This window comes from Danio aesculapii, chromosome 14 (genome assembly GCF_903798145.1).
Source record: "Danio aesculapii chromosome 14, fDanAes4.1, whole genome shotgun sequence".
NCBI classification, from domain to species: Eukaryota; Metazoa; Chordata; class Actinopteri; order Cypriniformes; family Danionidae; genus Danio; species Danio aesculapii.
The window spans coordinates 27,205,081-27,231,934 of record NC_079448.1 but is presented as its reverse complement, the minus strand read 5'-3'; the positions used below and the strand labels follow the sequence as shown (position 1 = coordinate 27,231,934).

Genomic DNA, 26,854 nt, shown 5'->3' with positions numbered 1-26,854 from the left:
TATATTGTCACAGAAAACTGCAGCTCACAAGGGATTAGTTAATAAAAGTCACTCTTGTCATTTCATACTGTCATGTTCTTGTCTGGTTTGGACTAATGTGTCTCTTGAAACCACAAACTGACTTTAGACATGACGAGACAATCACAGGAAAATCAACACACAACTGTTGAGATTTGCACTATGTGTTTAGACAGGCAGAGCTTTATAGCTCATGAACAAAAGAAGTGTCAGATGTTGTGCAGTTGAGCTGAGTCTTTATCGGTTATCTCAAATTCCCTGCCGTTCATTTGTGTCTAATGTGCAGCAGGGGGTTATACCTCTTCCTAGAGCCTGCAGTCACAATAACAGGCTTTAGCCTACAATTACAAAGTCAGTGTCAGTCTTGAGGGAAAACACGATGTCAGAGAAGAATTACTTTGCTGTTTATGTAGGTTGCATGAGAGATTATTAAGCTTTTTTTCTTTCAGTTGGTCTAATATAAAGTAGGTTTATATAGTATGATTTATTATGTTAGCAAAATCATCATAATCAATATCATTGAGTACTTATAAATATTTTTATTCATTCATACATTCATTATCTTTACGGCTTAGTCCCTTTATTGATCTGGGGTCGCCACAGCGGAATGAACCACCAACTTATCCAGTATATGTTTTACGCAGCGGATACCCTTTCAGCTGCAACCCATCACTGGGAAACATCCATACACTCTCATTCACAATCATACAATACGGACAATTTAGCTTACCAAATTCACCTATACCGCATGGGTTTGGACTTGTGGGGGAAACCGGAGCACCTGGAGGAAACCCACGCGAACACGGGAAGAACATGCAAACTCCACACAGAATTGCCAACTGACGTTAATATATATATTAAGTCTTTAATGCTCGCTAAAGCCCAATTTATTTGTTTAAAATCAATTGTGAAATTGTGAAATATTATTGCAAATTCAAATTCAATTTTGGAGGTTATACAAGAGGCATTTTTCTGATTTATTTTTTATATGGCTAATATAAACTAGAACTCTATTCTCACACTGCATTTTATCATCCAACATGAATCTTTATAGCATTATTTTTTAATGTTTTTATTTAGAAGTAGAAAAAAAACATAGAAATAAGAAGCTTCAGACAAACACTGATACCAGAAAAAAATAGTTCGGAGCATCATTGTTATTCATTACTGTACAATTCATATAAAACAATGTTACAATGTCGGTGAGACTCGCGTCATCAGTAACATAAAGACAATCTGCTTCACAAGAAGAAATTGTCTTATTTTTTCGACCTCACTGAGTGGGCAATGTACTTTCTATTCCTGTCCACTTCTCTTACGCTGCTGTTTCCATGGGAATTGAGGTGGCAAAACCTTTCTTAAATGTCAACATATAATAATTAGCAAATCAAACATACTTTCAATACATTAAACAGAATTGAAAGCAATCATTGGCACACTGACAGTCGTGCAGCACTAATGTCTGAAACGTCTGTGCTATTGTCAGTCCCGCTGAATCCCTTTTGGACTGTGACTCTTATCAGTATTTTCTTCCTTCTATCCGATCAACTGTTTTCAATATGTCTGTGTCTTGTCTCTGTTATCACAGCAACGGCTTGGCGAAGAGGGTTGCTCTCATCAGCTTCCTGTCACTGGTTATGCTCATGAGCGTCCTGGGGAACCTGCTGGTGATGGTGGCCGTCTGTAAGGACCGGCAGCTCAGGTCAGAAACCACCATCACTCTCCACTTGTCTGTCACCTCAGGGGAAAACATCCCTTTTTAGCATTTCATTTGTGCAGCTCAAGTGAACTGACATGACTCATGTTTGAGGTAATTCTTTTTTTCAGGTTGTGTAGTTTACATGCTAGACAAAGGAAAGGGCTGTTCTCTTAATGCAGTTTCCTCTGATTCTGCAAGTTTTTAAAATATCAGACTGCTATTAAAGAATATAAAATAAAATAAAATAAAATAAAATAAAATAAAATAAAATAAAATAAAATAAAATAAAATAAAATAAAATTCAATTCAATTCAATTCAATTCAATTCAATTCAATTCAATTAAAATTAATTTAATTTAATTTAATTTAATTTAATTTAATTTAATTTAATTTAATTTAATTTAATTTAAATAAATTAAAATGAAATAAAGTTAAAATAAAATAAAGTTAAAATAAAATAAAGTTAAATTAAATTAAATTAAATTAAATTAAATTAATAAAACATTTAGTTTGTATGGTGCCTTTAAGAGTAGTTTTACAAGCAAGGATCACAATAGAGAAAACAGCACAAATATAAAGCTAACAATGCAAAGTACAATGAAAAATTTTGTAAAAGCAATCCTACATTAAAATGTTTGAGAAGATATTTAAAAATATGAAAAAAATAGATTTAAAATATGTGTCAAAAGAGATTTTAAAATATATTAAGATTCATTAATTAGGATTCAATTAATTACAATTTTAGCAGGATGAGAAATAAAGTGGTAAAATTACTTGGTGCTCATTAAGTTTGCCTAATGTGTTTGTTTTTAACCTAGAAAACACATTTATAAACCTCATATTTGTTAATAAATTGGTTTATTCTGTTTTTCACAATATAAAACGCAACTAATAAGTGGTGTATAAAAAATAGGTTTTTGATTTTTTTTTTTTTCATCTCTCTTCCTCTGACCAATGCTTTATTGCCATAACAATCACAAGCCACAGCCATATCACCCTGCAGCCTAAGACTGGTTACTCACTGAAGCTGCAGAAAGCTGGGCTGAGCCTGGTCAGTACCTGCATGGGAGACCACATAGGAAAACTAGGTTTCCAATAGTGAGGCCAGCAGGGGGCACTCAATCCGTGGTCTCCGTGAGTCCTAATGCCCCAGTAAAGCGATGGGGACACTATACTGTCAGTGAGCGCCGTCTTTCGGATGAGATGTTAAACTAAGGTCCTGACTCTCTGTGGTCAATAAAAGTCCCATGGGACTTCTCGTAAAGAGTAAGAGTGTAACCCTGGTGTCCTGGCCAAATTCCCTCTATCGGCCCTTTCATATCATTACCTCTGAATCATCCCCATCCATCGAATTGGCTCTATCACTGTCTCTCCACTCCACCAATAACTGGTGTGTGTTAAATGCAATGTCGCTGTTGTCCTGTGGCTGCCGTCGTATCATCCAAGTAAATGCTGCACACTGGTTGTGGTGTGGAAAGACTCCCCTCATGATTGTATGGCCATACATGATAAATGCACGATATAAATACACATTACTAACTTACTTACTCATTGATTTGATTAAAATCTAGTAAAATTTGTTAAAATTAAAAAGTCATATTAATTGATTTATTTAATTTAAATATATCAGTTAGTCTCAAAAGGAGGAACATACTATACTTAAACGTTACAGAACTGGCTGTTTATAATAAATCCAATTAAAATAACAAGTGGATTTATTATCAAATTATTTATTAAAATTAGGGTAACCGTTTCTATGATTGTTAGTCACAGTTTTACTGCAAATACCATGGTTAAGATTGGGGTAGTATAACAAAACTATGACTATTAATCACTGTACTTGCTTACAGTGAACTGCATGCACAAGCAAAGAAACTTGTGCTAGTCAGAGCTACGATGCTTTATATTGCCCAAAACATGAACCGGGTTAGATTTCTTAGAATCAGGTTTAGGATTTTTGGGTTTAAAGACCCTCTGGAATTATACAGAGGTTGTTACTCTGTGAAACATAAACGTCACTAATGAACCCTTAAAAAAAACTAGTCCCATCCAAATGAGTCTTGATATGCTGATTTGGTGCCCAAGAAACATTTACTTTTCATTTACATTTAATAGTTATAAAACATTAACAACAATAATAATAATAATAATAATAATAATGATGATGATGATTATGATGATGATGATAATAATAATAATACTACTAATAATAATATTAATAATAATAATAATAATAATAATAATAATAATAATAATAATAATGATGATGATGATGATGATGATGATGATGATGATAATAATGATAATAATAATAATAATGATGATGTTGATGATAATAATAATGATAATAATAATAATGATGATGATGATGATGATGATAATAATAATGATAATAATAATAATAATGATGATGATGATTATGATGATGATGATAATAAAAATAATAATAATAATAATAATAATAATAATAATAATAATAATAATAATAATAATGATAATGATGATGATGATGATGATGATGATAATAATGATGATGATAATAATAATAATAATAATAATAATAATGATAATGATGATGATGATGATAATAATGATAATAATAATGATAATAATAATAATGATAATGATAAAAATAATAATAATGATAATAATAATAATAATGATAATAATAATAATAATAATAATAATAATAATAATAATAATAATAATAATAATAATAATAATAATAATAATAAAAATGCATTATTACTTTTTGTGGAAACTTATTAAATTTTAAAATGTTATGTAAATAGAAGCTTGAAAAGACTTTATTTGATATATGTAATACATATTTATGTAATATTTTTAACATTATAAATATCTTTATTGTCACATTTTGATCAGTTTGATCCTAATGTTAAAGTATCAATTTGCATTTTTTTTTTCTATTAAAAGGCTTGATATTAATTATTAGCAAGAATATTTATTAGAAGCAAGCAAAAATGAAACGTTTCACTCAATTCAAGAGGTTTTACTCTGAGCTTTATAATTATTACATAGTTCCGTTGTGTCTCAAGCCTTCATTCAGCAGCATGCCATGAAGAAAATGTATTTATATTCATCAAGGTTACACACAATGTCAAACGGGGACTGAATGTTATGTCATGATGTTGCAGATAAATGCCCTTAAAATAGGCCATCCGAACACTCCTCCGGCATGTACTCTTGTCTTTCACACATAATGCGCAGGTTAATTATAATAAACGAGTGTACAAGCTCATCATTATTTAACTGACAACTGGCAACAGTGGACTTTTTTTCATTAGTTTAGCAGTTCACCAGCTCTTAAACAGTTATACATAGCCTCTATGGGTTTCATTTCAGTGGCTAATTAGCAGCTTGTTAATTACTCCTTTGGAGTCCTGCTGGGTTCTTAGAAAACTATACAGCAATTGTTTTTTGCGTCAATGAATGCCACTGGCTGAATTAAGCTCAGAGTGTTTTATTTACAGAAATAGTCCATGTCTGATGGAAGTAGCAGTGGTTGTTTTGCTCGAGTTTCAGATCTCCACCCACACTTTATCACTTGTATCATGTCAATCTGGAAAGCGCTAACACATCATACATTTCTGAGGAAGCCACTGATATTGTTAAAGAAGGAACTTTTAACGGTAGCCTATTCTATTGACACCGTAAAATGATTCTTAAAAATTATTAGTTACTGGCCATCGTGCTTTTCCAAATTATAGAGTATATGATTTATTTAAGAGCAACACAGTGGCGCAGTAGGTAGTGCTGTCGCCTTACAGCAAGAAGGTCGCTGGTTCGAGCCCTGGCTGGGTCAGTTGACGTTTCTGTGTGGAGTTTGCATGTTCTCCCTGCATTCGTGTGGGTTTCCTCCGGGTGCTCCGGTTTCCCCCACAGTCCAAAGACATACGGTACAGGTGAATTAGGAAGGCTAAATTGTCCATAGTGTATGTGTGTGAATGAGTGTGTGTGGATGTTTCCCAAAGATGGGTTGCAGCTGGAAGGGCGTAAAACTGCGTAAAACGTGCTGGATAAGTTGCCGGTTCATTCCACTGTGGTGACCCTGGAATTATAAAGGGACTAAGCTGAATAGAAAATAAATGAATGAATGATTTATTTAATTTGTGGAACACATAAGAAGATGTGCATAATTTATATAATTCTGGTCCCCATTTACTTTCATTATAAATAAAATTATATCATCATATCATCTTATATAAATGTGTAAAATTATATTGTGTATATATATATTATATATATATATATATATATATATATATATATATATATATATATATATATATATATATATATATATATATATATATATGTATATATATATATATATATATATATATATATATATATATATATATATATATATATATATATATATAAACTTTAGTAGAAAGTTTCAATGGCTAAACTATTATCAAGCTGCTTTCTATTATAATTTATTTGTGATCTGAGATACAGATTTCCCCAGAGTGCTGGGATTCCCAAAATGCACTGAGGCATGAATAAGTAACATGGTTGCATTGTTTGACCATTGACAATAGCAAAACTTATGCGCTTTGAAAATGTATTAGTGTAAATGGGGCCTACTGTAAGTCAGGGCTCTGGCTGAGCCACTTACAGCCAATCACTCACATTGTCCTATTGCCAACTCTGTTGATTAACCAAAGGAGGCAGTAATGATATATGCTCCATTTTGTTATAAAAATGCATACAGTGAAGATGACGGTCAAATAATATGTAGCTACAGTACACGATGCCTTAACATTTTTGGAGTTTGTTAAGTTGTTAATATCAAAATAAAAATAGACAGTTCCATTTATCATGTTTTCATTTTATTGTTGAGATACGCTCTGTTTTCAGAGCTCAAAAACTCTGAGATAGAGTGGACAGATAGCATAACAATAGCAAAACTTACGCGTTTTGAAAATGTATTAGTGTAAATGGGGCCTACTGTAAGTCAGGGCTCTGGCTGGGCCACTCAAAGCCAATCACTCACATTGTCCTATTGCCAACTCTGTTGATTAATCAGAGATTAAACTTTTCTCAAAGGTTCAGCTTTCTCAACAGAAAAATGCTGCCTTTCCAGAACATGTGCAGTCAACTGAATATACCACATGTGGTAATGTTGTTGAAATATCTCATGGTTGATCGATGTAAACAGTACACACCTGAGCTCAATACTGAGAGTCATGTGATTTTCAACATTGACTGCACCAAATCAACATCAGATTGTTGTGTTGTGTCACATTGTGCTATTTCAGCCAGTGTTGTTGTCTGAGATTTCAGACACTTTCCGGAAGTGTGTGACTTCAGCATCAATAAAAAAGGACCAATAGGAGCGCTGAATCTGATGATGCAAACAACTTCAAACCACCACAGGAAAATATCAAAACAGCTTTTTTTCCGGTTTTATTGTTAAGGCATACTGTGAGCAAAATAAATGCTACAGATTGTTTATGTTTGCTGTGAGGTATCATTTCAGAACGTGAGTTACTGAATGTGCCACAGATAGATGACGTTAAGCTCCGGGTGAGTTTTTTGTGTGTTCACATTTTGATTGTAGTTCAGTCTGACATATGAAAACTGAGATCTCGGGAACAAGGGAATCATGTCTGACAAGCCACAATCATATAGGATTATTAAAAATCATACAGTGTGAGCTGCACTTAAGTTTACATGATGGCTCATTTTGACCTTAAGTTATTTGTATATAATTATTAATTAAAAAATATGAAAAAATAATAATTTAAATTAATAAATATTTCAGACAGTTCATGTTTTATGCCTCATAAATAATGAGATAAACAGTTTAAGGAGCTTTAAAAATGCTGTAATATTGTCTGTCAAGCCTGGAGGCAGCACTGAGTTTCTTATCGGCTAAAATGTCCTGCCACACATCATACATTCCTTCTTTTTTTCCACATACAGTTTTCCTTCTGATTTATAAATTGCTTATAGCCTTCCTCATACCACCAAGATTCTTTCGCCCAAGGGTCGTGTTTCCATTCCACCACCTGTGAAATGCTTATCTGATAATAGAAGTCATGAGAAAAATAATCTACGTTTCCCCAGTGTTACCAAGAAGTCTGCAACAGAGCGAGTTGTCCGCCAAATGTTATGTCATGCCTGTAATGACAAACGTCTTTAAAACAGGCTGCCCTCCGCCGGGTCAAATGGAACATCTGGTGCCATTCTGCTTTAATGATGCATTCGAAAGTGATTTGTAAATACTGACACGCTATCTGATGGCATAATTATCGGATGCCTGTTGCTTTTCATTCTTCAGAATTGGCGTCAAACGTGCATGAAAGCCAATCATTGCCCCTCTCTGCATTCTTTTAGAGATGTATAGCGTTCGCAGGCAGCTGGTATGCGGATTTTATGCCATGTTATGGTTACGTGACAGAATGATTTGAGCCTATTAGTGCTTCTCCGTGAGCTATATATAGATCCATGTGTTCAGAAGCTTAAGAAAGAGTTTTATTACTCATTAATAGGTTGCCCAGAGCTCTGGCCATTCTCAAGGGGAACGAACATTATGACAACTTATCAGCAACGTACCACACACATAGAGCAGGCACAAGATGTTGTGTTACTGCAAATAGTGAATATTTAGTGAGTGAATAGTGAATAATTTCTGCTCACGAGGAAACAAATTTGGTTTAGCTACGGTGTTTATATTATTATTGAATTTAAAGGGATAGGTAATTCTAGTTTGCGATAAAATTTTTATATTGTATCATAAAATATCTATAAAATGAATGTAATTATTTTGCTTCTTCCCAGCAGACACACAACATCATAAGAGGGTAATAGGTTTGATTTAGGTCACCATCATCTAAGAACAACGTTTATTTATCATCCAATAATGACATGAAATGAAGTGGATATTTTGTGGTTTTTAGGTTGTGTTGGAAAGTGTCCAAAATCCAACATCGAGCCAACATCTTAAACTAACATTACATTTATGTCAAATACTGACATCTATTTGTCAGGTATGGCAACCAAAATCCAATGTCTGTTAAGCGTCATAGGGGTAATGTCCACACAACATCAAGCTGTAACATCATTAAACGTTGATATTTTGTTGTTTTCAGGTTGCAATGGAAAGTGACCAAAATGCAAAGTCTGTCCAATGTGGACATTAGCCCCTTTCACACATACAGACCTTTCCAGAAAATTGCCAGAAATAGAAGTTGTAACATTAGCGGTAATTTGCCGGAATACAGCTCTGTGTGAACGCAGAAGAAAAATTGCCGGATAGAGCGCGTTCACGACTAGAACAAAATGGTAAAATGATAAACTGCTTATGGTAAACCGCTGTTTGTTTACCTTCAAGCTCTGCTTCAGTTGCGCACATGAAGCAGCCAGTGAGAGCCAGACCTCACACATGTATATCTCGACACACGAAAGTGTTCCTTCATATGTTTTTATCGAAGTTGTTCATAATACTTATCCATCCACAGAGTTTGTAATGTAGTCAAATGTTTACAAATACAAGCACAGCCGTTTAGAGGCCATTTCTGGTTTATGATGTCAGAATTTACCTGTATTTTGGAATGCATGTGTGAACGGTCCTTTCCGGAAAATTTCAGAATGTCCTTGTTTGTGTGAACAGCGTTTTTTTTTTTTTGTTTTGTTTTGTTTTGTTTAGTTTTTTACCTGTAAAGTCGTTCCGGTAATTTTCTGGATATTTACCGGTGTCACTGTGTGAAAGGGGCTATTGATGTCAACCTGATGTTGAGTTCTGACGTCAACCCGATTTTCATTTCCAAACAAAAATGCAACATCCCACTACGTTGGGGTACAATGTCAATCTGTTGTTATATTGCCGTCCTTTACCTACTGGGTTATTGAGCCTGATTTCCCCAAATTTCTGTCACTCAATGGAGTTCAGTTGCTTACCACTGTTGCTCAATTTATTTTTAAACGATACTATACTTTACATTCAGGAATATTATTGTTTTGACTCCACTGACACTTTTGGATGACAACTTAAAATGATTTGAGCTGCTCAGTGACGTTACAATTGTGTTCATCACAGGCACTTCATAGCCCCACGTAAAAATCAATAAATTTGGAATAAAAATGACACTTTAGTCTTCTGTAAACTTTTTTTATACACTTTTCAATTGCATATATTTATAGACTTTTTTTGCATTTTGAAACAATATATTGTCAAGTTTAAGTTATTTAATGCATTTATTTCTATATGTAATATTTATTATACAATATATTATTTCACCGTGCTACCAATGCCAATAAATGTTGTTAAGCTGTAAATATTTTAAAATGAAAATAAAGTTGTCAGTAGACGTCAATTCAAAAGCACAAATCAACAATAGCAACATAGCTATCAACAATTTCTCTTAATTAACTGTTTTAGTCACTTTTTTTTTACAGTGAACAGTTGCTTAGTGCTGAATTTAAGTAATTTTGTAAAGAATTCATTCTTTCATTCATTTTCCTTCAGCTTAGTCTCTTTATTCATCAGGGGTCGTCACAGCGGAATGAACCGTAAACTTATCCAGCATATGTTTTACACAGCAGATGCCCTTCCAGCTGCAAACCAGTACTGGGAAACATCTATACACACTTATTCACACACATACACTACGGCCAATTTAATTTATTTAATTCACCTATACCACATGTCTTTGGACTGTGGGTAAAACCTGAGCACGTGGAGGAAACCCACGCGAACACGAGGAGAACATGTAAACTCCACACAGAAATGCCAACTGGCCCAGCTGGGACTCGAACCAGTGACATTCTTGCTGTGAGGCAACAGTGCTAACCACTGAGCCACCATGTCACCCATTTTATTAGTAATTATTAAACGAATTATTTACCCAATAATTAATAATTAATTAATTCATTGATTGATTGAAGTGATAATGTTTGCCCAATTGCATTTTTGCATAACATTATTTCACACAGGTAACTGTTACTTAAGTTCAAATTCACGTAAGTAACAGTCTTGGGACTGTTAAATAGCCTGTCATTGCTGACTTGTTTCGATGTATAATTGTTAGCAGCATCATTTCCATTAAATCATTAGCTATACAACTTGTATAATGCCATTAATCATTGTGACTATAAATGCAGCTTTGGTTAAGATCTATTATACTGCACTGTCATATCCACAGCATAATTAATCTAGCTTTTACACACAAGATGTTCTATGCAATGTTATATTGACAGAGTTTAAAATTAACACCAACTGACTGCAGGTAAAAACAGCTGCGGCTGGTCGCAAAGTCAAATCACTTGTCACTTTGGCTGGTTTTGTTTCGCAAATTATGTAAAATCAATTTTCTGGTGAAGTTATCTGTAATCTGTGCAGATATATCGCACATGCTCAGCTCATGAGTCTTACTTTAACACTGCCATCTCTAAGCAACAAATAAAAATGAGCTGGTTTGTTTGCACCAACCCCCAAGTAGAAAAATAAATGAACTGCATAGCAATGACGAGCAATGCCAGTTGTATTATCTAATTATGGTCTGTGCTGCTGTCTGTTTATACTTCTGGTGTTTGTGGTTGGTGCTTTCTTTGAAACTGTCCACCTAAAATATTTTAGAGCATTGTAGGATATCTGTAATTTTTATTAAACACGGACTTTATAGTAAAAGTATGTATTTTGTATTGTATTTAAATTGTAAATATACATGTGTTATTGAGATGAACTGACTTGACTAAAATATGACAGTGTTCTTTCATAATTGCTCTATTTTATGATGTTTGCATCTGTAATTCTGCAATTTTTCTGCTTGTTACTGTGAATCAGCTAGCAAAATGTACTACAGTTTGTAAATAAATCTGAGTTGACTCACTTACGAATTTATTCCAAAATCAAAATTCTGCTTAAATCTATTTTAAATATATTTTAAATACATTTTAAATATATTCATGTTGTTCCAACCCCACTAGAAATTCACTTATCTTCCGAACGCTACTGCTCCTGCAACAGACATATCACTGACTATAAGAAACTTTGCAAGTACATGTCAATTTACACTAACCCTAACCCTAACCTAACAGTCTACTTATTATATAATGAGAATTAGTTGGCATGTAGATGGAATGTAACTTAAATTCAACAAACGAACCATCAAAATAAAGTGTGACTGAATACCTATGTAGATATAAGACATATTTGTATGTTAATACCAGGTAGAAACAGCAATACATCTTAGCAGAATGCTTATTATCAGATCACTGAAAATGAACTCTCTGAATTCTTAAGATGAATCAAAGTGTTTTGGAACACCAAAAAGACAAGCAAATGATGACCAAACATATTGAAATCTAAGAACAAACATATTAATTTGCATTTAGCTGAATTTAGAAAAGATAAAGAATGAAATATCTTCTCATTCTCCCCCGCAGGAAAATCAAAACCAACTACTTCATCGTCTCGCTGGCGTTTGCTGACCTGCTGGTGTCAGTGCTGGTGATGCCGTTTGGTGCCATAGAACTGATCCATCAGAACTGGATCTACGGAGAGACTTTCTGCCTGGTCCGCACCTCTCTGGACGTGCTGCTGACCACAGCCTCCATCTTACACCTGTGCTGCATCTCCCTTGACAGGTAAACCAAAGACGACTCACAAAGTGTATTTTGTATAAAAGTGTCATTAAGGTGAGAAACTGCAGGCCAAAAATGTTTGGCAACGCAATATTTTTTGTCTTTTCATTGTGTGTTTTTTAGACTAATAGTAAAATTATACACTTTTAAGTATTTGATTTGTAACACTTCATCAATCTGTGCCTGTAGGTTGCCATTACGGTACATATTTTTAAAGGTTGTTTTCTCAAAATGATTTTTTTCCTGCACTGTGTCATAATTCTCCACTTCAGCAGCACTTACATGCACCAAACTTCAGTTTTATTCATGTAGTTTTGTAAAACCTGCCTTTTCATGCATAAGAACTTTAATTACATCGAGAGTTGGCCCACCCTTTGCAGCTATAACAAATTCAACTCTTCTGAGAAGACTTTCCACAAGGTTTAGTGTGTTTATGGGATTTTTTGATCATTCTTCTTGAAGTGCATTTGCTGGATCAGGCACTAATGTTGGATGAGAATGCCTGACTCACACTATTCACTCTAATTCATCCCCAAGGTGTTCAGTTGGGTTGGGTTCAGGACTCTGTGCAAGCCAGTCATTTCCTTCACACCAAAGTCACTCATCTTTGTCTTTATGGATCTTGCATTATGTACTGGAGCACAGTCATGTTGGAACAGGATGGGGCCATGCCCAAACTGTTCCCACAAATTTGGAAGCATGACTTTTGGCAATATGGTGTATATTTTGAAGATATTTACAGGGTAAATATGTTGATAGGTAATATGTGTGAAAAAAACGTCTCTCCGTTAAACAGAAATTGGGGAAAAAATAAACAAGGGGGCTAATAATTCTGACTTTTTAAAGGCTTAACTAGGTACATTAGGTTAACTAGGCAGTTTAGGGTAATTATGCCAGTTATTGTATAACAAGGGTTTGTTTTGTAGACTATCGAAAAAAATATATAGCTTAAAGGTGTTAATAATTTTTAATAATAAAGGTGTTTAATTAAACCTTAAAATGTTTTTCAAAATAATTAAAAACTGCTTTTATTCTTGCCGAAATAAAACAAATAAGACTTGCTCCAGAAGAAAAAATATTATCAGACATGCAGTGAAAATTTCCTTGCTCTGTTAAACATCATTTGGGAAATATTTAAAAAAGAAAAAAAATTCAAAGGGGGGCTAATAATTCAACTATACTTCAACTATATATATATATATATATATATATATATATATATATATATATATATATATATATATATATACACAACACAACATTGGAACATCAAAAAATTTAATGTTCAGACTTTTGTTTTAGAAATTAATTCTATTAAGTGTATATTTCATGAATTTATGCATCATTTGCATATTTAAACAACATTTTTTTAAACTTGCAAATAAACGTTTGCTAATCTTAATGTAATAAATGATGTTGATAACTACTTTTTACTTGATTTTAAACCCTGTTCACCTGCAGTGTCTTGCCTTAATTGAAATTCCAGGAATGCATCGTCTTGACACATGACTGCATGGCAGCTGTAAATTGTTTTGCCACAGAGGAAGAGCACTTGAGAGTTTCGTTCTGCGGACTGTGTAGTGATGCTGTTTCCATGGTGATCGATGTGTGGTCACACAAAGTGCCTTGCCAAGTGAATCCGTCCACCAACACTGTGATTATGAACCTAATAAACTCCTTGAGTCAAGCAACAGGCAGACAGTTAAAAAACGTGAAATGTGTAGGACTGAGAAACATTTTCTTGCTCGACAACATAAAATATGTAAATAATTATATAACAAACCATGGATAAATATATGCACATATATAATGACCCTATGTGTAATTGTTTTCATTTAAATTATAAAAGGGGAAAATGTCGTATTAAGCATGATTTTAATGTCGTAAAAATGTTCTTTTAATCATGAAATTATGTTTTAGCAATTTGGTCGCCATCATTTTTAATGGTGCTTGGCATCAAAGCATTTGAAAGTCAAGTATAGCAGATGCTTTTAATGCATTGTAAATTACTGTAGACTTATTACATAAAATTCCCTTTGGAGAAGCCTGGGGTGAAGTGCCGCACTCAAGGTCACTGTGGTTTACATACGTCTGTGATTTATGATCCACAAATTCTGAAGGCTTCATGAAAGATTGTTGCCTTTTGCCAAATGTACAGTTGTTTGTTAAAGTGCCTGTATTTTAGTTCTACAGTACTCCCATCCGCTTGACTAGTGCTTGGTGCTTTTAAAGAATTACTCTAATAACCGCAAGAGCAAACAGCAAGAGAAAAAATACAGGAACTCCAAGAGGAACAGTTTTTATCAAACCTGCCAGTACACCGTCATTTTTGCCTCCGCTTTTCTTTTATTTTCTCAGAATAACTTCAACTGACAGTTTGTCTAAACTCTAAATGGGCGTTCGGCTATAATCGGTGTCATGCTCTGACATTCTATTTAGTTACTGACCTCGTTGCTGTCAGAAGCAAACACTTCATGGTGAATAATAAAAAGCTAAATTAAAAGCTATGCTTGAACACGGTTTAGCGTCTTGTGTGACAGAAGCACATTGTAAAGCTACTCCACTTAGCAGTTCAATAAAGCACCGAGCCTTAGTTGCGTGAAACACCCTTTCAGCTCCGCTTTATTCCTCCAGAGTGATGCATTAGACCTCAGCCCTGATATTCAGGATGAGGTTTGAGTGCTCAGCTGCTGTCCCCGGTTTACGTCATCCGGCCCCTGCAGTCACACGGGCCGCCTTCCAATGCCTCGCTTGTTAAAAAGGGCATGAGGGCACTGAGAGGAGGGGGACTGATAATATTTGGTTTGTTACAAAATGTACCTCTTTCTCTGCTTTTCTTTATTCTGGCCCAAGTTTCCAATGACTGAGAGTCAAATAATGATGTAACTGCATTGCTACATAGCCTGCCTATAAACAGACATAGAAACAGCAGTCTTACTTGTAGTTTTGGGAACAAATGAAGTTAATTAGCTTGTGTGGCCCTTTTTACAGCTGGCATGAAGATGTTGTTTTATTGATTTCAATCTCAAGTGGATGGACGCTTTCGGCAGTAGATGAATATGATTTTGTTTGGATGTTGTTGAAAGTGTTTGAACAGAAAAGAAAAAGATTACAGGTTACACTTTATTTTGATGGTCCATTTGAGTATTAGAAGACTGACTGCTGACTATATATCAGTCAGACATTTAACTGACCATAAGAAACTTTGCAAGTACATGTCAACTTACACTAACCCTAACTCCAACCTAACAGTCTACTTATAATCTAATGAGAATTAGTTGGCATGTAGATGCAATGTAACTTAAATTCAAAAAACGGACCATCAAAATAAAGTGTGACCAAAGATCAACTACAATACTCAAACTCAATACTCAATAATCATCTAAACTAGATTTTAAACTTACTTGTCATGTTAAAGTGGGCTTTTTTTGTAAAAAGCACAACTTTATCTTATCAGTTGTTGTTTTGAGCTGCTTTTTATGTAATGCACATGATTCAAGTATGCACATCTAAATCAAGTGAACAATAGTAGTGAAATCCTGCATCTTATTCTTTGTGAAAAAGGTATAAATTAGCATATATATATATATATATTCGAGCACTTCATCAAGCACTAAATACAGTATTTTTATATATATTTTATATATAATATACTGTATGGTCACATTTTATTTTGATGGTCCGTTTGTTGAATTTAAGCTACATTGCATCTACATGCCAACTCATTTTCATTAGATTATAAGTAGACTGTTAGGTTGGGGTTAGGGTTGGTGTAAGTTGACATGTACTTGCAAAGTTTATTATAGTCAGTTAAAGGTCTGTTTAGCAGCAGTATCAACAGATAATAAATAGACAGTCTACCAATACTCAAACAGACCATCAAAATAAAGTGTTACCTAATATATTTTAGTGCAAACAAAATGGAATGTTCTTGAGCAATTATATGCATGCTAATTGCAGTTCAAGGTATTTTGAATTTATATAAAAGCATTTAGCTTACGTTTACATGTGTCCTGACAACACATTAAGTGATCAGATACAGTACCAGCAGGTAACAATTTGGCTGTACGCACTATATGCAACACAACAGAAAAGTTTAAATACCAAAGATATCCAGAGCTGCAGAATAGTGCACTCGATCAAAATTGAACAGTTGATAAGGCAAGGCAAGGCAAGTTTATTTATATAGCACATTTCATACACAGTGGCAATTCAAAGTGCTTTACATAAACAGGAATAAAAGAAACAATTATAAGAGAAATAAAAACAAACATAAAAATGGTAAGAATAGAAATAAAATAAAATAAAAGCTGATAAAATGTGTTATAAAAGAATTAAAAAGAAGAGAAAAACATAGTAGTTCGATCTGTCGGACGTAGCACAGTGCTCATTCAGTAAAGGCATAGCTAAACAGATGTGTTTTCAGTCTTGATTTGAATGTGCCTAATGTTGGAGCACATCTGATCATTTCTGGAAGCTGATTCCAGCAGTGAGGGGCGTAGTGGCTGAAAGCCGATTCACCCTGCTTTGACTGAACTCTTGGGATTTCTAATCTATTTGATCCTAAAGATCTGAGTGATCTGTTGGGTTTGTATTCAGTGAGCATATCTGTAATGTATTGAGGTCCTAGGCCATTTAGTGATTTATAGACCAGTAATAATACTTTAAAATCTATTCTAAATGTGACTGGGAGCCAGTGTAAAGACCTGAGGACAGGTGTGATGTGCTCTGATTTCCTGGTTCTGGTCAGAATTCTGGCCGCAGCGTTCTGGATGAGCTGCAACTGTCTGACTGTCTTTTTGGGAAGGCCAGTGAGGAGGCCATTACAGTAATCCACCCTGCTGCTGATAAAAGCATGAACAAGTTTCTCTAAGTCTTCACTGGAAACAAAGCATCTAATTCTTGCAATGTTTTTGAGATGATAGTATGCTGATTTACTAACTGCTTTGATATGACTATTGAAACTCAGATCTGACTCCAGAGTCACACCAAGATTCTTGACCTTATTTTTTGTTGTTTGACCCTTAGAGCCAAGGTACGCATTCACCTTGAGAACCTCATCTCTGTTCCCAAACGCAATGACTTCAGTTTTCTCTTTGTTTAACTGAAGAAAGTTTTGGCACATCCAATTGTTAATTTCATCAATGCATTGGCAGAGGGTGTCAATGGGGCTGTAGTCATTAGGTAGTAAGGCTAGGTAGATCTGAGTGTCATCAGCATAGCTGTGGTAGGAGATTTGGTTCTTTCTCATTATTTGGCTCAGAGGGAGCATATAAAGGTTGAACAGGAGAGGTGCCAGAATCGAGCCTTGTGGGACTCCACAGGTCATGGGTGTCCACCTCGACCTATGGTCACCTATACTGACATAGTAACCTCTTCCTTCAAGGTAAGATCTGAACCATTTGAGGACCGTCCCAGACAGCCCAACCCAGTTTTCCAGCCTATCCAGAAGTATGCTGTGATCGACAGTGTCAAATGCAGCACTGAGATCGAGCAGTACCAGCACTGTTAGTTTGCCTGAATCTGTATTTAGACGGATGTCATTGATTATCTTTATAAGGGCGCTCTCTGTACTGTGATGTGCTCTGAAACCAGATTGAAAATTGTCTAAACACCCCTTGAAGTTTAGGAACTTGTTAACCTGGTTAAAAACAACTTTTTCAATGATTTTGCCAATGAAAGGGAGATTTGAGATGGGCCTGTAATTGCTCAATATGGTGTTATCCAGGTTGCTCTTCTTCAAGAGGGGTTTAACAACTGCAGTTTTAAGTGAGTTAGGAAAAATCCCCGAGAGAAGTGAAGCATTTACCACTTTTAGAAGATCCATTTCTAAACAGGTAAACACCGTTTTAAAGAATGATGTGGGGAGCGTGTCAAGACTGCAGGTTGATGTTTTCATAATTTGCACGATCTCTTCTAAGATTTTGCCATTAATTGCCATGAAATCGGACATAATGTCTGATTTCTTAAGTTGTGGTTGAGCTAGTCTGACGTCGACACAATTTGGCTGATTGGATGAGCTGATTGCCTTTCTGATATTATTGATCTTGTCAGTAAAGAAATGAGCAAACTCATTACATTTGCTTTCAGAGAGTAGCTCACTGGGAATCCGACTGGGGGGGGTTGTGAGTTTCTCTATCGTTGCAAAGAGTTTACGAGCATTGTTTACGTTGCTGTTTATAAGGCTTGAAAAGAAAGTCTGCCTAGCAGTTTTTAGTTCCATATTAAAAGCACGAAGACTGTCTTTATAGATATTATAATGGATTACTAGTTTCGTCTTTCTCCACATACGCTCAGCTTTTCTGCACTGTCTTTTCGCCATTTGTATTATTGGGGACCTGTAGTCCAAGATCCCCTTTGGGTGCTAGTTATCTTCTTGGCTTTAACAGGAGCAATGTCATCTATGACATTCTTAACTTTAGAGTTAAACAAATCAAGAAGAGAATCAACAGAGTCTGCAGATATACTTGGTGCTAGCGATATGGCCTTCATAAACTGCTCATTAGTGTTCTCATTTATGCATCTCTTTCTGACAGAGACAGATCTGTCTTTAATAGCTGGAGTGATCAATATATCAAAGAAAATACAGAAATGATCAGATAGTGCAACATCCTTAACAACAGTTGATGAAATGTGTAAACCCTTAGTTATAAGTAGATCAAGAGTGTGTCCACGATTGTGTGTGGGTCCTTGAACATGCTGAGTCAGATCAAAAGTGTTCAAAACAGTCATCAGTTCTTTTACAGCATTGATTTCTGGATTATCAATGTGAATATTAAAATCCCCAGCAATGGTAAAATAGTCAAATTCAGAGGTTACTATTGATAACAGCTCTGTAAAATCATCAATAAAAGCTGGAGAATATTTTGGAGGTCTGTAGATAATGATCAGTAAGATACGTGGAGCACCTTTTAGTGCTATACTCAGATATTCAAAAGACAAAAAGTCACCAAATGACACTTGTTTACACTCATAGACATCTTTAAACAGGGCAGCAATGCCTCCACCTCTCCTATTGGCTCTGCAAACACTCAAAAAGTCAAAGTTTAAAGGAGCTGTTTCATTCAGAACTGCTGCACTACAGTTGTCATCTAGCCAAGTTTCATTTAAAAGCATAAAATCAAGGCAATTTGAGCTGATAAAATCATTGACTAAAAGTGACTTATTGTTGAGTGATCGGATGTTTAAAAGTGCTAACTTAACAGTTTTAGCTGTTTTTGCTACAGTAGTCTCAGATTTATATTTAATAGACACAAGATTTGAGTGATTTGCTATACGGCCTGAAAAAGTCTTCAGTTTTCTGTCACGTAATACAACACATATATGTGTTGAGAAAGCTACAGGCACACTGGGTTCCTGCTTGTTCTGTAAACATCTGATAAAGACACTGTTATCTAAGCAGGCACCCGAGACACATCATGGAGAGCAGTTTTGTTCACCAGCTGAGGATGGTGCGTTGTTGTTTGGGCCCTGGCGGTGGGGCAAATGTCGGAGGGCTCTTCCAGGTGGGCTCAGAGGTGGTTGTGGAGCAGGCCGCTTTTTGGTTGGTAACTGGGGGCTTGCGGCAATAGAGTGTGAAAGTTTAGTTCCAGCATGCACCAGTTCCTCCATCTTTTTTGAGAAACCCAAGAGAGGCGAGCAAGGTGATAATGAGAACGTGTCTGGTGACAGAGGCTGTGGCTCTGGAGATTCTGGGTGTTGAAATATGTTTTCCTGGGTGTTTTCCTGAGGATCATTTTTTAGTGACGAGACATGATGCTGTTCTGATGCGTCACAGTCTGTCTGTGTTGAGCAGAGGGCCAGCGATAGTGTCTCTATCAACAGTGGGTGTTTTGGCTGCGTAGCGTTATCACTGTCCTTGGGTGATGCATCAGCCCCAAGTCCACTCGGGAGCTGATTTGAGGTCCTGTGGTCATCTGGACATTTGCTAGGTGTGTATGTGCCAGTTGGATTGAGGTCAGTGGCACATACAGCTGATGGATGATGGAGGGAGAAGAAGATATTGTCCTTTAGCACCTTTGCACCAAGTTTGTTTGGGTGAAGGCCGTCTGATGTCAACAGTTGTCTTTGGTTCCAGAAGAGATTGAAGTTGTCAATAAAATTCAGTCCTTTCCTGTTACATGCTTTCTGCAGCCATACATTTAGACCAAGAAGCCGTGAAAACATGTTTGTCCCTCTTGCAGGGAGCGGTCCACTGATGAACGGCTGAATTTTCACTCTTTCAACTGTTTCCAAGAGCTCACAGAAATCTCTCTTGAGCAGTTCTGACTGTTCCTTCCGAATATCATTCTTTCCCACATGGATGATAATCCGTTTTGCAGTCTTGTGCTTCTTCAGAATTTCCTTAAGTTCTTTGTTTACATCAGAAACTGTTGCATGAGGGAAGCAGTATGTCATTGTAGATTTGCTCCTAAAATTCCTGATTATTGAATCTCCTACAACTAGTGTTCTTATCTCAGGTGCGATCGGAGCAGAATGCCGCTGTCTAGTCGGCCTTGAGCCTCTGTTCCATGCAGAGTTAGCTGCTGAGTCATGCGATCTCTGTCTGACTGCATTTGGGGATTCTTCACCCATATTACTCAATACTTCATATCTGTTCTCAAGCTGTATTTGAGTCCGAGCTGTATTTGGGGTAGAGGACGCTAATGCGGCAGCATATGATCTGACCCCACGAGTACCCTTTGGTCTCGCACCTTGTTTATGCCAATACTCATTTTCCACAGTTTTAATTTGTTTTTCAGTGCTCGCAATAGTGGTAGGAATAGATTTATGGGACTCACCGGCTATTTGCTGTGAGCGTCCACAATGACGCTGCAGTTCTGGTTGGATCGCAAGTAACTTTGTTTCAAGAACTGCAATCTTTTGTAGAAGTTTGTGGCAGTTTGTACAGCAGTGAGAATCTGAATTAATCCGATCCAGAGGCATTTTCACAGCCGTGTTTTCCCGTCTCAGGAATGTGAGCAGCTGATAGCTGGTAGCGGGAGGATTGTTTAGACGATAATTCCCCTCTTGTTAGTAAAGCTATATTCCAGAAAGTTTGTAGAATCGATGCTGATCTTCAAGCTGTGTCGTTTGAGCACTGTGCTGATAGGCTCAAGTTAAAATTAGGGTTTAAGATATAAAAGCAAGTGAGCAGAGAGCGGAGCAGTAGGCAAAGACGTCCGAACAGTAGCGAAGCAGGAAGTAGCTGATAGTCTAATTAAAACTACCAAGGCAGTCATTTTTGAACCTTTGTTGAAATTAAACACATATCTATAATACCCTGTCCCTAATATATGACGACAGACATTCAAAGCTTTGACCGCTAAATTCCAGTAGTTATAGAATTCTAGTACTTCCAGTGTTAATAAATATTAAACATCTGACAGTTTGGTTACTAGTAATAATTAATAATTCTTTACATTTATATAGTGCTTTTCTTGACACTCAAAGTGCTTTACACATTTATGGGTGAATCTCCTCATCTATCAGTTATGATATGGGTATGGTTAGGAGGCCATGATGGACAGATTTGGCCAGGATACTGAGGTTAAACCCCCACTCTTTTTGAAGAGCTTCCTGGGATTTTTAATGACCACAGAAATCATGACCTCAGTTTAGTGTCTCATCTGAAAGAAGGCACTCACTGAGCAGTACAGAGTCCCCATCAATATACTGGGGCGTTAGGAGACACACAAGACCACAGGTTGAGCGCCCCCTGGTGGTCTCACTAACACCACTTCCAGCAGCAACCTGGAATGTGGTCCATGCAGTCTCCCATTCAAATACTGACCAGGCGCAGCCCTGCTTAGCTTCAGTGGGCGACCATGTTTGAGTTGCAGAGAGCTAGCTGCTGGCAAAGTGGGTGTTCCCACAACTGGTTGCCCAGTGTTTGTGAAAGAGGTTGACTCCCTTATGTACTGTTTAGTCTAAACTAAATTGTTTGGTTTTAAAGTCTGTGTGAACTGGTTGTTGCTGAGACTTTTATTTAAGTATGTTGATGTGCTTCCAACTGAAATGGAACGAGTAGGGGGTGGGGCTTTCTTTTTGCAAATCATTGCCTTATAGCAAACTAAAGCTGCAGTCACACTGGGCTTTTCCTCCCATAGACTTCCATTCATACGCACGCGAATGCGTCAGACCGGAAACGCGGGGTCATGCGTCAAGTTTCACATGTTGCTGCGGTGCAAAGTTCAAGCTTGGTGAACTCTGACCTGCGAAATCGCATCACTTGACAGCATGAGACCAATCGAGGATCGAAACAGGACCTCTCCGGGCAGAAATTTAAAACATGGAGCAATCGCTTGCTTTTTTAAATGTCTAATAATCTTATTTAATCCCGCCCCTTTTCGCAGCGCCGTACGACAGAATTTCGCACACACAAACTCCAGTGTGACCGCAGCTTCAATGGTAAGAGGGGCGTGGTTAAGAATATTTTGACTGTCAAACTGACATCAACAGAGAAGGACCACCACTCCAAACGCAGAAGCAAATGGTCAGACTTTGACTGAAGATTACCAAAACAAACATTTTTTAAGTGGATTAACTTATTCACCTGAATTATTACAATGTGCGCTAACAAAATAAACATTGTACATTTTGATTTCACACATATTTTAAGTAGGTCTTAAGTGCAGATTTGTATAATATTGCAAAAAGGTACACCTTTAACTCAGTTGACAGCCTTGATTAATAATAGCAGTGTGACTGATGTTTTACATAATGCTTTGATGTTTTCAAAAATAATAAATCATAGCAAGAGAGCCTTATGGTAATCAGATCATTATCTCTGTTCATCTTACTATTTATCGCTTCTTAAATTCTGCACTAGTATCTATTCTCATGCTGCTGTGGGATTTTCATGAAAAACAGTAATGTTTTTCCTTAGTATGAACGAATATAGAGATTCCAGTCAACCGGGCTACATGCGGCATTTATTATAATAAAGGAAAGAACACTGGCTATTTCACAAGTCATTTACCCCTCTGAGTTTTGACAATGAGGCTGGCCGGGTGTCCTTCAGGCACTCACTTAGCACATACAGCAATAATAGCCATGTCATCTCAATTTAGACTGTGTGAAACACTCTCCGCCTATTTCTTAAAAGCCGCTTTCTCCTGTGTAATTCTTCTTTGTCCTTCGGGATACTTGCAGTCTCTTCTCATTTCTCACACGAACCTCACGCACCAAGCAGCATGTGTTTAGAGTCTGCAATACAGCGCGATTCTCTTCAGACGATATGCACTCTCAGTGTTGATTTCATGCTTAATTTAGTGCTCTCTATTATGCCTCCACTCATCTGACTCATTCTGGGTGAATACTAATTGTGGGTGCTCGTTAGCTGTGTTATTTGTGCGTCACGAGCCGCCACTTACATATGCTTTTTCAGAAACTTTTGTAGCTCTTGATAATTGGTGTTCATCTCAGCAGGTGAGAAATTCATTGTCATCTTCTGCATGACTTGTGAAATATCCAGATAAGAAGGGTCGTATACTTTATATGGCGATATAAATAGGTGCACTTAGAGAATACAGCATGCACAAAACTGTCCCAAAGGTTCTGCGCGCACATCAAAGTCAGTCATGGAGAAAAAATGGGTTTTTATAACTGGACATCATAGTACACACACACACACAGTGCACACAATACATGTTCACCAGCAACAATAGAAAAATCCTCATTCTTATTACGCAAATCATTAATACAATTTTATCTCAGTTAGTTAATCTCAAAGTAAAATTAAAGTATATAAGCATTTACTCATGCTTCTGTTGTATATGTGTTTTCCCAAACCAAAAACTCTTTTGTTTACTGTGCACACAATACACGTTCACCAGCAACAATGGAAAAAATCCTAGTTGTAATTATCCTAATCATTAATAAATGTTTCATGTCAGTTAGTTCATCTCAAAATGAAAATTAAAGTATATAAGCGTTTGCTTATGCTTCTACTGTATACAGTATGTGTTCTCCCAAATCTAAAACTTGTTTATCTTTGGAGCACAAATGAAAATATTTTTTATGAAATCAGAGAGAAATTCAGAGAGACTGAAAGTATATTCAGCTTTTGAAGCATTTCGAGTGAACAAACCTTCAGAAATCTCTCAGATTTTCGTATATACTAATCAGTTTAAAATGTTTGTTTGACCTCTATTTATTGCTCTTCTTTAGTTCATTTCAGTTTGTTTTTCACTATGTATGTTAAAGTCTTGGGTAGATGTGCATAGATTTAATTTAATTTAATTTAATTTAATTTAATTTAATTTAATTTAATTTAATTTAATTTAATTTAATTTAATTTAATTTAATTTAATTTAATTTAATTTAATTTAATTTAATCATTTTCTTTTCGGCTTAGTCCCTTTATTAATCTGGGGTCGCCACAGTGGAATGAACCGCCAACTTATCCTGCGTTTGTTTTATGCAGCGGATGCCCTTCCAGCTGCAACCCATCACTGGAAAACACATACACATTTATTCACACACACATACACATAGGGACAATTAAGCCTACCCAATTCACCTGTACCGCATGTCTTTGGACTGTGGGGGAAACCGAAGCACCCGGAGAAAACCCACGCGAACATGGGGAGAACATGCAAACTCCACACAGAAATGCCAACTGACCCAGCCGAGGCTAGAACCAGCGACCTTCTTGCTGTGAGGTGACAGCACTACCTACTGCGCCACTGCGTCTCCCGTTTAATTTAATTTAATTTAATTTAATTTAATTTAATTTAATTTAATTTAATTTAATTTAATTTAATTTACACCCAAAGCAAATGTGCGCTTAGCCATTGGCTATCCAAGCTTAGTCACTTGCCATTGATAAATATGACTGAGCATATGAAAATTTAAGCATGTCTTTGGACTCTGGGGTAAACCGGAGTACCCGGAGGAAACCCACGCAAACACGAGGAGAACAAACTCCACACCAGGTCTTGAACCAGCAACTTTCTTGCTGTAAGGCAACAGTGCTAAGCACTGAGCTACCGTGCCACCCAGCATATCAAAATATCATGTTTAAATGAAAATATCAAGTTGCATTCACATATTTAAATGAATCTGAAGGAATAAAAAAGAGAGCGTTTGTTTATACAGAGTCTCTACTAATATTGAACCTGTGACTTTTTATTATTAAAAAAGCAGCATCCTCACCATGGTATTGTTAAAAATATAATACAGCTTTTCAGCAGCGATGACATTTTATTGATAAAAATTTACATGTTCCAACTATAAGAAGCAATAATTTAGACAGACCATTGTATATTCTATTATAACAATAGCCATTTGATAACATCTAGTTATCAAACCCAATATCTTGTCATGGTAATTAACATTAGCCAATAGTTTTATAGGCACTGTTTGAGTCTATGAATGCAACCTAAACTCTTGCACAGTAACATTGCTGGAAATGCATTGCCAAATGTTATGTAATAAAAGGTTGCAGCAATAAATTGTCTTGATAGTTCTGACAATGAACCTTTACCACTGGGATCTGTCTTGATGTTGAACTTGACCTTCAGCTCTCCTCATCTTGGTCAAAAAGCCTCCTCAAAAGTTTTTGGCAGAAATCTGACCCTCTACAATCGATTGCAACCTTCCACTGAGGTCTGGCTCTGTGTTGGCATGGACACCCACTTGGAAACATCCCATAAGTGGAAAAACATTTATTTATTTTTTTTGTAAATGCTGTTTTTGTTAAAAAATAAATAAAAAAGCAATATTTTAAGCATTAAAGAATATTTAGTTAAATTCTTCCTCAAAAAAAAAAATATGCTGGAAAATCAGATGAGTATTTATTGACACTGTATTAAGCAGACAAGCTACACTGAAGCTTGTGACCTCGCAAGAAAGTGTCTGCAAGTTGTAAATTGATCCAGGAGCTTTTGCTGTCACGACTATTTGCACACCTCAGCAGCACTGAAGAAAGAGACCCAGATGGCACTCTAGAAATGAAATGTGAAGAGCTGCACCTGATCAGCCTCCAAACAGGGAACAAAAGAGCAACAGGGGAGCTGTCAGGACATCTTTCAGTGGCAGTTAGGAAATGTCGGAGTCTGTGCAGTGTGGCTACCGTGCTGTCCCTCAGTAAGCTGATGCATTTGAATATAATATTTTAATAGCAATTGGAAAGTGTGATACTTTTCCCTTTTAGGTTCTGATTTTAATGGGAAGACCTTTGCACAGTCATGTGTTTTATATGACAACAATAAAGTGTGTGTGCGTCTGCTCTCCAAGCATGTCCTATACACCACATTTGATTACTGCCAGAAAAGCCTTCCCTGCAAGTGTTTGCTCTTTGAATTTAGATGGAAATCATGAAATCAATAGTTTTGAACACTAAAACTACTGAGGCAGTCATTCTGACCATTTTATTAATTTTGTTTATTAAATCTGTATATCTATATACTGTAGTACCCTGACTTTTCATAACTGTGTATATTTTATTTTAACATTGATATTTGCTTTGAAATACAATACATTAGAGTTCTAAATATTTCTACCTTCAAAATGTATCAATTCCATTAAATGCATTTCATC

At 36.0% G+C, this 26,854-nt stretch overlaps 1 protein-coding gene across 2 annotated transcripts in view; it reads left to right on the top strand.

Moving 5' to 3' along the window:
* htr4 (5-hydroxytryptamine receptor 4) overlaps positions 1 to 26,854 on the top strand; it is a 196,577-nt gene that overhangs the window by 63,752 nt on the left and 105,971 nt on the right. For both annotated transcript variants that reach the window (XM_056471818.1, XM_056471819.1), the window contains exons 3-4: positions 1,607 to 1,720; positions 12,134 to 12,334. In XM_056471818.1, the coding sequence (XP_056327793.1) occupies positions 1,607 to 1,720; positions 12,134 to 12,334 (315 nt within the window). The remainder of the gene's footprint in view (positions 1 to 1,606; positions 1,721 to 12,133; positions 12,335 to 26,854) is intronic.